Raw genomic sequence first — 12340 nt, 5'->3', positions numbered from 1 at the left:
GTTCCCATTACAGGAGAGTCACATATATTGCATTATTAGCTATAATTATGCTTTTTGTTGAAAAGCCTTTGTACAAGCGGGATGATGACCGAGAGGCTGCACAGGAAGTTGGGAATCTGAGTTCCTGTGAGATGTTCATTTCAATCTAATATCTAATCTATATAAAAGATATAGATTTTCAGCATAGGGAATACAGTAGGCTACATATGAAAGCTTCTTAATACCTACACATCTACTTCCCTTAATTATGGGACAGTGGCCTAAGTCCCATAATTCTTTAGTTTTTAAATAAACTTTGGTGTGCTTATTTATTTTAACCTGATACAGGATATTTAATGTTTTGAATATCCTGTGTCAAGCTTAAGGTTCAGGAGCTCTAGAATGGGCAGTTATCACATTAGAAATAGCCTAATCTGTAGGACTTAGTGAGTGTAGATTTAGGGTAGTGGTAAGGTAAATAAGGTATTTTAGGTAAATTTATGGTATTAGTACATTTTTCCCACCCCTGGTTCCTGGCTTTATTGGCAGTAATGGTGTTACTGTTTGCCGTTATGATTGTTTTATGTTTTTCATATCTGTCCATTATATCCGTCCGTATTAGTCTTTTTTCCTTCATTCATATTAAAGATTATTATGATATAAAATCAAACAAACAATAACAATCTTCAGGAATGTAACATTGTTCAGAGAAGGAATTGATTATGAAACTTAACTCTGATTATTAAAAGTAAACTGATTATTAAACTACAAGGTAATAGGTAATGTCACAAAATGTGTGTGCATGTGTGTATGAGAGAAAGAATGGCAAATTCATCCATGTCAGTTATCTTATTTCTTTTACTTTTGTCTTTTTTTATGTAACTTTTTTACTGTGTCTTCCAGCTGGCATCGTTTGCATGTGATCTTTTAGACTCAGGGCGCGTTGCACATTGGACTTACGTGTATTTGGTTTGTCAGGTTGGTCATTTGTCATTTTTGGCTTGATTTGGGTTGTCCATGTTGTCTTCGTTTAATTATAAGCTTTTGACTGAACTCTGAAGTTTGAACTTTTTGGCTAGTAGAAAATGTAACACCCACCCCAGGAGAAAGAAGAACTACTAAAGAGGCTCAATGACATCGTCCTACTTTGTCTAGTTCTGTCCCTGCTTTGAGTAATCCGAGATTTAAAATGAAGTTTGAAGATATTCTCGTAGGAATAAATGGTTTTGGAAAATTTCAGGTGATGATTATTCTCCTTCAGAGTGTGTCTCGGATTACTTTGCCGTGTAACTTCCTCCTGAATAACTTCATGGCGGCCGTGCCGGATCACCGCTGCCACATCCGCGGTCTGGACGACGGGGACGCCTTCGCGAATCTGACCCTGGATCAGCGGCTGACCGTCAGCATTCCAACGCAGGAAGACGGGACTCTGAGCTCCTGTAGGATGTTCAGAGAGCCTCAGTTCCACCTGCTGCACAACTCTTCCAACGCTACTGAGATACCTGCAGTCCCATGTCTGTACGGATGGGTGTATGACAACAGCACTTTTTCAACAACTTTAGCAACAGAGGTAAACCTCATTCAGTCTTCCAAGTGCCAATATTCAATAGGACTTTAAAGTGTGTGTGTGTGTGTGTGTGTGTGTGTGTGTATGCGTGTGTGTATCTGTGTTGAAGGGCCTGGCTGGAGATTGACATTAGTTCACGAGTATATGAATGGTTGTTTGATGACAGACTCCAAAGGTTGGTAGGAGAACGTACGTTGGGAAAAAAAACTAGATAATCATTCTGCAGAATTAATCATATCTTATAAAGCATAGTCATAAAGTATATCAATAAAGCATATAGTATCTTAGAGAGGGTGTCGATTCACACAAATAGATGGCTGGAATCCCCGTCCCGCAAGGCGTATATATCTTTCACTCATGTTAACATTCAGCACAGGCTGTTACATTCCACTGAAACCCACATAAGGTTTGTTTGGTTAAACTTCTCACTGCCGTGAGAGAGCTTGGCCAGAACCCCTCCAGGATCCCTCTATCTAGACTACTGCAAAAGTGATTATTTTAAATACAGTTATTTTTGAAAGCTTCCAGGAACCGAAGCCTCAAATATCTTAATTATGCATGCGATGTGGCAACGTTGTGCAGTTAAACATTTTGAGTTTTGACTGTTGCCAAAGCACTCTAATCCGTCCCCTCAGATAATGCCATTGGAAATGAACGCACCTCTTTGTATCTCAGTGTAGGACTGAATGTGGACGAAGGCAGAACTGCTGCAGAAGAAGATCTTCTCCCCCTGATTACGACTTCTTCTTCTTCGCTCCCGCCCAATACACGCACAGATTTGGTTGTTATCAGACGTTTGCAGAATGAATGAATGAATGAATGAATGGCAGGTTGATCCAGGTACTGATGCCTGAAAGAGAGCTTGTGAATCAGTGAGGTGACCTCAGTGCAGACGTTCTCACCTTAGTTAACCTTATTTAATGAATGACCCGGGCAATTTGGAGAGAATTTTATACTGGCCTGGGTGGGGGGGGTAGGACAGAAGGGTGAGGGGGGGTGGAAGGAACCCATGACAGCGATAAGTTTGGGGGTTGGCTGGGGGGGCGGGGGGGGGGGGGGCGTGGTTTGGTTGCCTGCAGGTACAATCATTACAAAATGAAAACATGAAGGGTAATGGGATAATGGTGATGATGATGATGGTGATGATGGTGGTGGGGATGAACAAGATAACTGATCATTTTTTTTGTCTTTACTTCTTCTCTGTTCATTGATTGCATTCGTCCTGCTGCAGTACTACAGGCTCTGTGGTTAGGCTGTGAGATTATTGACATTTATATGTATTTGTTTCTGAAAGTGGGACCTGGTGTGTGACAGGAAGGGGATGAACAAAGCCACGGCCACCATCTTCTTCATCGGCGTGATGAGCGGGGCGGCGGTGTTCGGCACTCTCAGCGACAGGTAAACGTCCACGCGACGGGATCGTATACTAAACACGAGGCTTACATGAACTCCGTGAAAAGGCAAAACGGTGAAGCAGTTTTCTTCCTCGCTGCAATCCGGCTTGAGTGCTCAAAACAAAATGGTGCTCAAAATGGCGCCCTCCTTCAAGTGCGTTAGCTACGTGCACAATTTTATTTCAGTGGGTAATGATCACTTTTTTTCCCCAGTGATTTTTAATTTTATAGCAGGTCCAAATATAAACTGTTGAAAACACAAGATGATTGTATGCTCTTTCAGTGTGATGTTTTTTTATTCTTCTGTAGGTTTGGCCGGAAGACTATGCTATTGGTAGCATACCTGTCATCAATAACCTTTGGACTGGCCAGTGCTGTCTCAACATCTTATGTGATGTTTGTAATTATGAGATTTTTTACTGGATTTTCGCTGACGGGAATAAGCATAATTTCCTACGTTCTGAGTAAGCATAACAAGTTTCTGTTGTTTTTCTAGAGAGTTTACTTTTCATTAATTTCCACGGTGGTGGAAATGGTCTGATTTGGTGTGGGTTAAACTGAGAGCAGTTATTGATTTTGCATTTCCCTGCAGCATACCGGTGTAAAACATTCCTGCAATTTGTCAGTTATGCTGTCAGTATAATTAGGTGGCTTTGTTAAAAATACTCTGGACTTTGATATGACCAGTGTGTTCTGTAACCCAGTCAGCTACAGTATTGTTCTGAGAGGACAAAATGTAAACGCACAAAACGTTTGGCCCAAATTTAAGAAGAATACCCCTTAAGTAAAAACTCATCAACAAAAAAATCTGGTAATTCCCTTCATGTTATGGAAAAATATGTATCAGCCAAACTTGAAGACCTCCTGTCAGCTGCTTGTTTATTTACACTATATGCTGTACCACAGAGCTATTCTACTGCCAGGCCAGGGGTCCGCCATGTATGTCTTCACCTTGTGATCACTGAGGATAAAAAAATATGTTGTTCAGACGCATGGAAAATTGTCACTGTCGAGGTTGTCACCTGCACAGTTTCACTAGTAATCTCACTTGCAAGCCAATATGAAGCACCGCCTTTGTTTAAATTCTCCCAGGTGTGGAGTGGTTTGACGTCAAGCACAGGACCTTTGGTGGCATCATGGTGAGCTTGGATTGGTCTGTGGGAAACATGATGCTCTCCGGAATCGCGTATTCTGTGAATAACTGGAGATGGCTCGTGGTTGCGACCACTTCACCACTGATTTTGTCCGTTATTATTTGGTGGTGAGTAACAAGCAGCAATATACAATGTAAAACAGAATGGTGTGAAATGGTCTACTTGTCAATTAATGTGTGCCAGATTCAACAAGTTATATATTATGTGAAAAGCAAACCTTTCTGTTTACTGCGGGCTACCCCCCTGTGTCCGCCTGGGTTTCCTCCAGGTACTCTGGTTTCCTCCCACAGTCCAAAGACATGCATGGCCATAACTGGATTGGTAAGGCTACTTGGAGACTCTAAATTGCCCATAGGTGTGAGTATGTGAGTTTACTGCGATAGATTGGTGTCCTGTCCAGGGTGTATTGCTGCCTCTTGCTCAGTGCATGCTGGGATAGGCTCCAGCACCCTCTGTGACCCTGCCCAGAAATAAGTGGATATGGATAGTGGCTGGATGAGTATCTTTAAAATGTCAAAGTTTTCAAAGATGGCACTAAAACATGGAGTAAGTAACAACCAGTTTACATCTGAGTTTTAGAACTGGGCTGTTATTCCATGTTTCCTTGGTAATTTATAATAAATAAAATGTTAAGTATTTGATATTACAGGTGGCTCCCAGAGTCTGCAAGATGGCTGATGGCCAACGGGCAGGTTGAGAAAGCTCACATGTACTTGGAGAAGTGTGCCAAGATGAATGACAGGATGGAGTTCATGGCAGCACTTAAGCCAGAGGTAATAGGCTGTTTTATTTTTTACAGTATGACTACTGTACATGTATTTTACAATATAGCATTCAAAGAGAATGCATGTGCTCCTTTCACCAAGCGCGTTAGGTCAAGTGTGTCAAACTCCAGGGCTCATTGTCTCCATGTAATCAGTCATAATGCTGGCTGCAGGTGTTTTCCCTTTAAGATGTATGTCACAGGCAAGGATGAAGTAATAGTTGGATACTGATTGTCTTTTGAACTCTTGAACTGAAAAATGATTTTTCCTGAATTGTCACGTGATGTCCCACTCTTACTTCACCCGCAGAGTCTTTCTAATGTGGAGATGCTCGAGAACAGGGGGAAAAACTACACCTTCCTCGACCTGGTGAGAACCCCAAACATGAGGAAAGTGGCTATATGCACTGGGATAGTGTGGTAAGTGAAAACAGGTGGGGTTGGGGGTGGGGGGATTCCAGTTTAGGGGAATGCTAAGTATCTGTATTGACTCCATGTACAGCGTGCCTGAATATGCAGAACATATGGATAATTTAACGTATGAATAATTCTGAAGTGGTGGCACGGTCTCGCATAACATTTTAGAATGTTACAAATAATATGCGTACACCGTGAAAAGAAAAGCGAATGACAGCTAAGTTTTGTCTTAATGGTTATTTAGACAAAACTGTGTTTCATCAGTTGATTCTGGCTTTAATGTGACATTATTTAACAAGATGGTTTTGGCACGCTCCAGTCCCAACGGTATCATTTTGCCATGTTATATAAATATACACAGTGTGTATGTAGATGTGGGTGTGTAACACTGTGTAAATTGCTTCCACAAATTGGTGTCAAATGACGGTTTGATGATCTTTTTTGTTGCTATAGGTTTGGAGTTGCCTTCACCTATTATGGAATAAGTCTGAACGTCACAGGATTTGGTCTGAACGTCTACCTGACCCAGTTCCTCTACGCTGCTATCGAGATTCCCAGCAAGTTAATGGTCTACTGCAGCCTGAATGCGATCGGCAGGAGGCCGACTCAATCTGCAACACTGCTGCTGACAGGACTCTGCATGGCAGTGAACTTATTTACTCCTGCCTGTATGCATCTTTCATGTATCTGCAAGTGTATCACCCCCATTTTTATTTGTTTTTTTTTCTCAAGATCACATTCAAATTATTCTTTTCTTTTTCGTTTTAAGTATTTATTATATGCCCCCTTTGCAATTTACATTTATATTAGCTTACAATGTACATTTACTGCTATTGTCCTCTTTCACCAAGCAAATGGAGATTGCTCATAAAATTAATATACCAATATAAAAAAGCAAACCAAAAACAAGCACATCAGTGGTTTTGTTCCATGCGTAGATCTGGTTTAATACGCTGATTTGACCTTGTGCTGATTTTACCTTGTGCTGATTTGACCTTGTGCTGATTTGACCTTGTGCTGATTTGACCATGTGCTATCACTCTGCTCCTCAGATTTGTGGATTTTTCGTACCGTATTCGCCGTCCTTGGCAAAACCTTTTCAGAGACTTCTTTTACCACCGTCTTCCTGTATACTGCTGAACTCTACCCCACTGTAGTCAGGTAAGTGAACGAGGAAAGTCACAATTGTTCTTCTTCATTACCATATGACTGCATGAAATGCAACGTGTGCGGTTTCTTTTTGCTATCTGATCTGAGGCGACCGGTTTACCTGTGAGACACAGCTGAGGGGGACACACTTGCTGTTGTTTATGACAGCAGTGACCCCGACCGTGACCTTGGGGAGCCGCGGGCGTGGGCTGCAGTGACCCCGACCGTGACCTTGGGGAGCCGCGGGCGTGGGCTGCAGTGACCCCCAACCGTGACCTTGGGCAGCCGCGGGCGTGGGCTGCAGTGACCCCGACCGTGACCTTGGGGAGCCGCGGGCGTGGGCTGCAGTGACCCCGACCGTGACCTTGGGGAGCCGCGGGCGTGGGCTGCAGTGACCCCACCCGTGACCTTGGGGAGCCGCGGGCGTGGGCTGCAGTGTCCCCGCCCGTGACCTTGGGGAGCCGCGGGCGTGGGCTGCAGTGACCCCGACCGTGACCTTGGGCAGCCGCGGGCGTGGGCTGCAGTGACCCCGCCCGTGACCTTGGGGAGCCGCGGGCGTGGGCTGCAGTGTCCTGTGTCTCTCGCTGCCTAACTGGCCCGTTAGAGCAGCTGAGGGCCGCAGTGTCTGCAGGTGTTTCTGGTTTTCCTTCAGCCACACAGACTGTTAAGGCCCTGAGCACTTAGGGGTTGTGGATTCCAAAAGCCCAGAAACACTGCAGCCGTTTAGGGCTGTGCACTTGCATACTATTGAGTATACTATTTATATATGACATACATATGACCAGTATACTCGGTGGTTGGCAAGTGCACTGATTTGAACCCTAAAGTGAATGCTGGGCCCCTGTGTCCTTTAAACCCGATCTGGCAGTTGGGTCTAGTGATGCTGCTGGTTCTTCTCATGATGATCGTTTGATCGATTGATTGATTGGTGTTTCTGATTGGCTGCAGACCCCGCTCGCCTGATGCACCAGCTATAAATCAGGTCTTACGCAATCGGTCATTTTTCTTGCGCAGTCAGTCATGCTTCTTGCGCAGTCGGTCATGTTTCTTGCGCAGTCGGTCATGCTTCTTACGCAGTCGGTCATGCTTCTTGCGCAGTCGGTCATGTTTCTTGCGCAGTCCGTCATGTTTCTTACGCAGTCGGTCATGTTTCTTGCGCAGTCGGTCATGTTTCTTGCGCAGTCGGTCATGTTTCTTACGCAGTCCGTCATGTTTCTTGCGCAGTCGGTCATGCTTCTTACGCAGTCGGTCATGCTTCTTATGCAGTCGGTCATGCTTCTTATGCAGTCGGTTGTGCTTCTTATGCAGTCGGTCATGTTTCTTATGCAGTCGGTCATGCTTCTTATGCAGTCGGTTGTGCTTCTTATGCAGTCGGTCATGTTTCTTATGCAGTCGGTTATGCTTCTTGCTCTCTCTCGCTCAGACAAAACGGCCTGGGCTACACCTCTTTCGTGGCTCGCCTGGGCGTGTCCATCGCCCCGCTGATCGCGCTGCTGGACGACGTGTGGCGGCCGCTGCCCGAGGTCATGTTCTGCGCGGCGGCCGTCTGCTCCGGCCTGGTGGCGTGTCTGCTCCCCGAGACCACCAACGTGCGCCTGCCGGAGACCATAGAGGACATCGAGCAGCCGCGGAGCGGTAAGACCAGGACCAGCCCCTGCTGCTCTACATTACATTACACACATTACATTACACACATTACACACATTACATTACATTACACACATTACATTACATTACATTACATTACACACGTTACATTACATTACACACATTACACACATTACATTACACACGTTACATTACACACATTACATTACATTACACACATTACATTACATTACATTACACACGTTACATTACACACATTACATTACATTACACACATTACATTACATTACATTACACACGTTACATTACACACATTACATTACATTACACACATTACATTACATTACACACGTTACATTACACACATTACATTACATTACATTACATTACACACATTACATTACATTACATTACATTACACACGTTACATTACACACATTACATTACATTACATTACACACATTACATTACATTACATTACACACGTTACATTACACACATTACATTACATTACATTACACACATTACATTACACACATTACATTATATTACACATATTACATTACATTACATTACACACGTTACATTACACACATTACATTACATTACATTACATTACACACGTTACATTACACACATTACATTACATTACATTACACACATTACATTACATTACATTACACACGTTACATTACACACATTACATTACATTACATTACACACATTACATTACATTACACACATTACATTACACACATTACACACATTACATTACATTACATTTATTTGGCAGACGCTTTTATCCAAAGCGACGTACAAAAGTGCATTTCATGGTCGTGGACAACTACAAAACACAGGTTCGATAAAATACGATACTCATTTTGTACAGCTATTTCTAGCCAAGAACACAGTTTGAACACTATTCTGACCTAACCTCTGCCAAGCCAACCAGGCAGGAGAACAAGCTACAATATTAGGACAAATATAAATGACCAAAAAGTGCTGGGATGGGGGAACATGTAACGAGTGTCATGAATGGGGGGCGTGAGGGGCGGGGTTTAGAATGAAATATACAGAGTGGTTCTACTACAGGTCTATGGACCACATGCATATAGCAGTTTATTAATACTGTAAATCTACATATTGACACAGTACATGAGTCAACCAACACTTCACAGTTAAATGCAGATGTTTAGATCCATCTTCACAAACACAAGAAATTAAGAAAACGGACTTGCAAAATTGTGGTTGTGAATTTTTTTTTTTTTTTAAACCACTAATAACTAAAACATTTAGGGCCTTGAAAGGGTATTTTGTTGTAATTAAATTTGCCCTTTCTTTTAAAGGCTGTCAGACTATCAAGCCAGAGAGGAGTGATGCAACACTGAAGCCTCTGACTGTTGGGGATGAGAGAGAATGCTGACAGCGAACCGTGTGCACCTGGTTACCATGGAGCCCAGCCATTCGGGGGGGGGGGGGGGGGGGGGCGGGCGCGTGAACCATTCATCTGTGTTTTAAAAACCTCGGTGCTTATTCCTGGGCAGCCTCGCAGAGGGTTACACCTGTCCCAGCATGCAGTGGGCAAGAGGCAGGAACCCACCCAATTCACTGCAGGGCCCACACAACATTCACTCACACTTATACCTACAGGCAATTTTGGCTTTGTTCGAATCAAGGCACTTGCCTACTATCGAGTATATGCGTAGTATACAACTCGTACACCACCTGTATACTCAATAGTAGGCAAGTGTGCTGACTTGGGCATGGCCATAGAGTCTCCACGTAGCCTCCTGCATGTCTGTGGACTGTGGCAAGAACATGTAAACTCCACACAGAAAGGCTCTCGGCCAGGCCTCAGGCTCGGGACCTTCTTGTTGTGAGGCGACAGGACTACTCACTGTACCGCCCTGCCGCCCATACGGTCCATTCTAAACGCATGGCACACACTCTGAGCTTTGAATCTCCTGTGTATGTCCTGCTATCTGTATGCTAGTTAGCATTCAAGGACAGATTCACCTCATTTTGCTGAGTGCACACATTGTTATTTGTGTTTATTATGATATAGTAATATATGCCAAATGTTACAATACATGTTTTATTTGCAGCACTCAATCTCCTGATTTGTATTATACTATTCTCATGTGTTTCAGTAAGATCTCACAGAGAACAGGCACGGTAAAATGCAGAAATGGCTGTGTACACTGTCTGGATAAATTAAAAATATGAACATATTGACATGCTGACTTGCTCAATTGACAGATATTATCTATGTATAGGATTGATTTAGAAATCATGAATGGTAAGTTTATGAATGAGTATGAATAGCACCATAGATGTACTTTTCATATTGGACATGAAACTCATCTGTGTCATTGGGAGCCTTTTTGTTTTTGGATTACTTTTGTCAAAACAACTGCATAAACAATCAAATATCGCAGTGAATGCAACCCATTCATTTGACCCACATCAGTGTTTCTTGCTATAGGAGTAAAAAATATTTCACTTGCTCCCTGGTACCCAATCAACACCTTTCCCCAACCAGCAGAGGGCAGCAGTGAGTCCCATTCTCTGCCTGATCAGGAATACTTGTTCTGATCCTGCATATACAGGATTCTATCCTTCTCACCCCCGGAGTGAAAGAGTCTTAACTATTACATTGGACAACTGCTAATATCTTTAGATCTTTCTCATCAGGACCATATTAATTTATTTGGAAAACCTGCTGACAAATCCTATAACCATTTTTAATTTCATATCTTCTCATAAGCAGAATTAAGTATATGGTGTGCTTATTTATATATCTCTCATGACTTAATTTATTAAAGAATAAACGTGTTAATGATAAATCTTATAACTTCTTTTTATTTCAGCTATGCAAAAATTGAGCCAGGTTACGGAGTGTGTAATTCTTTACAAATGCCACCCCATAGTATTGCTATTACAAGCAAAACAACCCTGAAACACTCCAAAAACAGAGTAGCCTACAGCAGTAACCAATTTCCTTCCAGATGTATAATTCCAATATTATAAATCATTGTAAATCCAGACACTATGATTTAGAAACCCTCTATTTACATTTAGAGATAAACATGGTTTTTTTTTGCCAGGAGACAGGAAGTGGAAGTGGAAGTGGAAGCCTGCTACTGCATGATAGCAAATGATCAAAGATAGCAGAATGTAATTAAAGAGAGAAAGGAAAAATAATTAATAAGATAAACTAAGAATGAGCTGTTTTGAATCAGAAAAACAAATAAACCTGTAGTAATGCTCTGATTTCCATTGATTAAACCACTTATATTTGACATCTAAGCTTAGAATCTGTGACTCTATACATACAGTATGCTCTCTACACATTGTGCTTTTTCAAATAAGCAGGTCTTGGTCTCACTCTCACTTGACATATATCTGAAAATAACCGACTGCTTGTTTTATCCAGCAATAATTACAATATATTGGGAAGCAATTGTGAATATATGTTATGTGTCTGTTTATTCAGGGCTATTTTATTCAGGGATAATTATTACAGCATATATTTTTCAATATATTGTGATATATATTTGGTGTACAGGTGTGATGGACAAGTGGTTTTTGAACTGGAGTCGGCACCAGAGACCAAATGTGGGAGAGCTTTACTCTTCACAGCAAGGTGCTGAGTTTTAACTCCATCCGTAAACTTTACGTCTTTTGAATGACTAATATATTAGACAGCCAAGTTCAGCCACCTCTAACATACTCCCTGCATAAACCTAATCGTCAATGTACTGCAAACCTTGTGAATGAACAGCCTACTTTAAGTGGTAGCAAAGGTTTTGGTTAACAATAAGCCATTCATAAATCAGAAACGTAAAGGCAGTTCCATTTTTTATGAAAATGTATCTTTGTGATGTTTGAATTTTTTATGTAAGAATTCAAAATTGTGAGATATAAACTTTTATAAATTTCAAAAAACCCCAAAAAAGTTTTAATGGCTTCACATGGCCATGAATATTTGGCTATTTTGAGTTTTGGGGCAGACCTAAATGTCTTCTTTAGTTATCTTATTTTCAAAGTTAATTTCCTTGCCCAGACGATTTTCACGCTGCTGTAGTTTGTCACCATGTGTAAGTGTTTCATAAGACCCCAACTCAAACCCCAGACATGGGTAACCAGCAAATTCAAACTGACAACGTCCAGTGGTCCGTTCAACTATGAGTATGTAATGCAACATTGAAGATTTGTGATTTTGCAGGAATAGATGAGTGTGCAATATGTATTATAAACAGAGTGCAAGTGGTTGTGTGTGAAATCCATAATGTGAATTCACACTTCG

General features: G+C 41.9%; 1 protein-coding gene across 1 annotated transcript; it reads left to right on the top strand.

Moving 5' to 3' along the window:
- Positions 1 to 978: 978 nt before the first annotated feature.
- On the top strand, positions 979 to 10266 carry LOC135245042 (solute carrier family 22 member 7-like). Its single transcript, XM_064317806.1, has 10 exons — positions 979 to 1549; positions 2841 to 2944; positions 3250 to 3404; positions 4033 to 4201; positions 4744 to 4867; positions 5168 to 5277; positions 5728 to 5942; positions 6327 to 6435; positions 7847 to 8058; positions 9378 to 10266. The coding sequence occupies exons 1-10, from the start codon at positions 1169 to 1171 to the stop codon at positions 9452 to 9454; spliced, it is 1656 nt and encodes a 551-aa protein (XP_064173876.1). The 5' UTR covers positions 979 to 1168; the 3' UTR covers positions 9455 to 10266.
- Positions 10267 to 12340: the final 2074 nt, after the last annotated feature.

The sequence above is a fragment of the Anguilla rostrata genome, chromosome 18 (genome assembly GCF_018555375.3).
Source record: "Anguilla rostrata isolate EN2019 chromosome 18, ASM1855537v3, whole genome shotgun sequence".
Lineage (NCBI taxonomy): Eukaryota > Metazoa > Chordata > Actinopteri > Anguilliformes > Anguillidae > Anguilla > Anguilla rostrata.
Note: the sequence above shows the minus strand (reverse complement) of the source record. Positions and strands in the feature narration are given on the sequence as shown.

Coding starts and splice junctions, on each gene's coding strand:
- LOC135245042 (XM_064317806.1), top strand. CDS start 1,169: ATGAAGTTTGAAGATATTCTCGTAGGAATAAATGGTTTTGGAAAATTT. Junction 1,550..2,840: donor CAACAACTTTAGCAACAGAG/GTAAACCTCATT, acceptor TGTTTCTGAAAG/TGGGACCTGGTGTGTGACAG. Junction 4,202..4,743: donor TTGTCCGTTATTATTTGGTG/GTGAGTAACAAG, acceptor TTGATATTACAG/GTGGCTCCCAGAGTCTGCAA.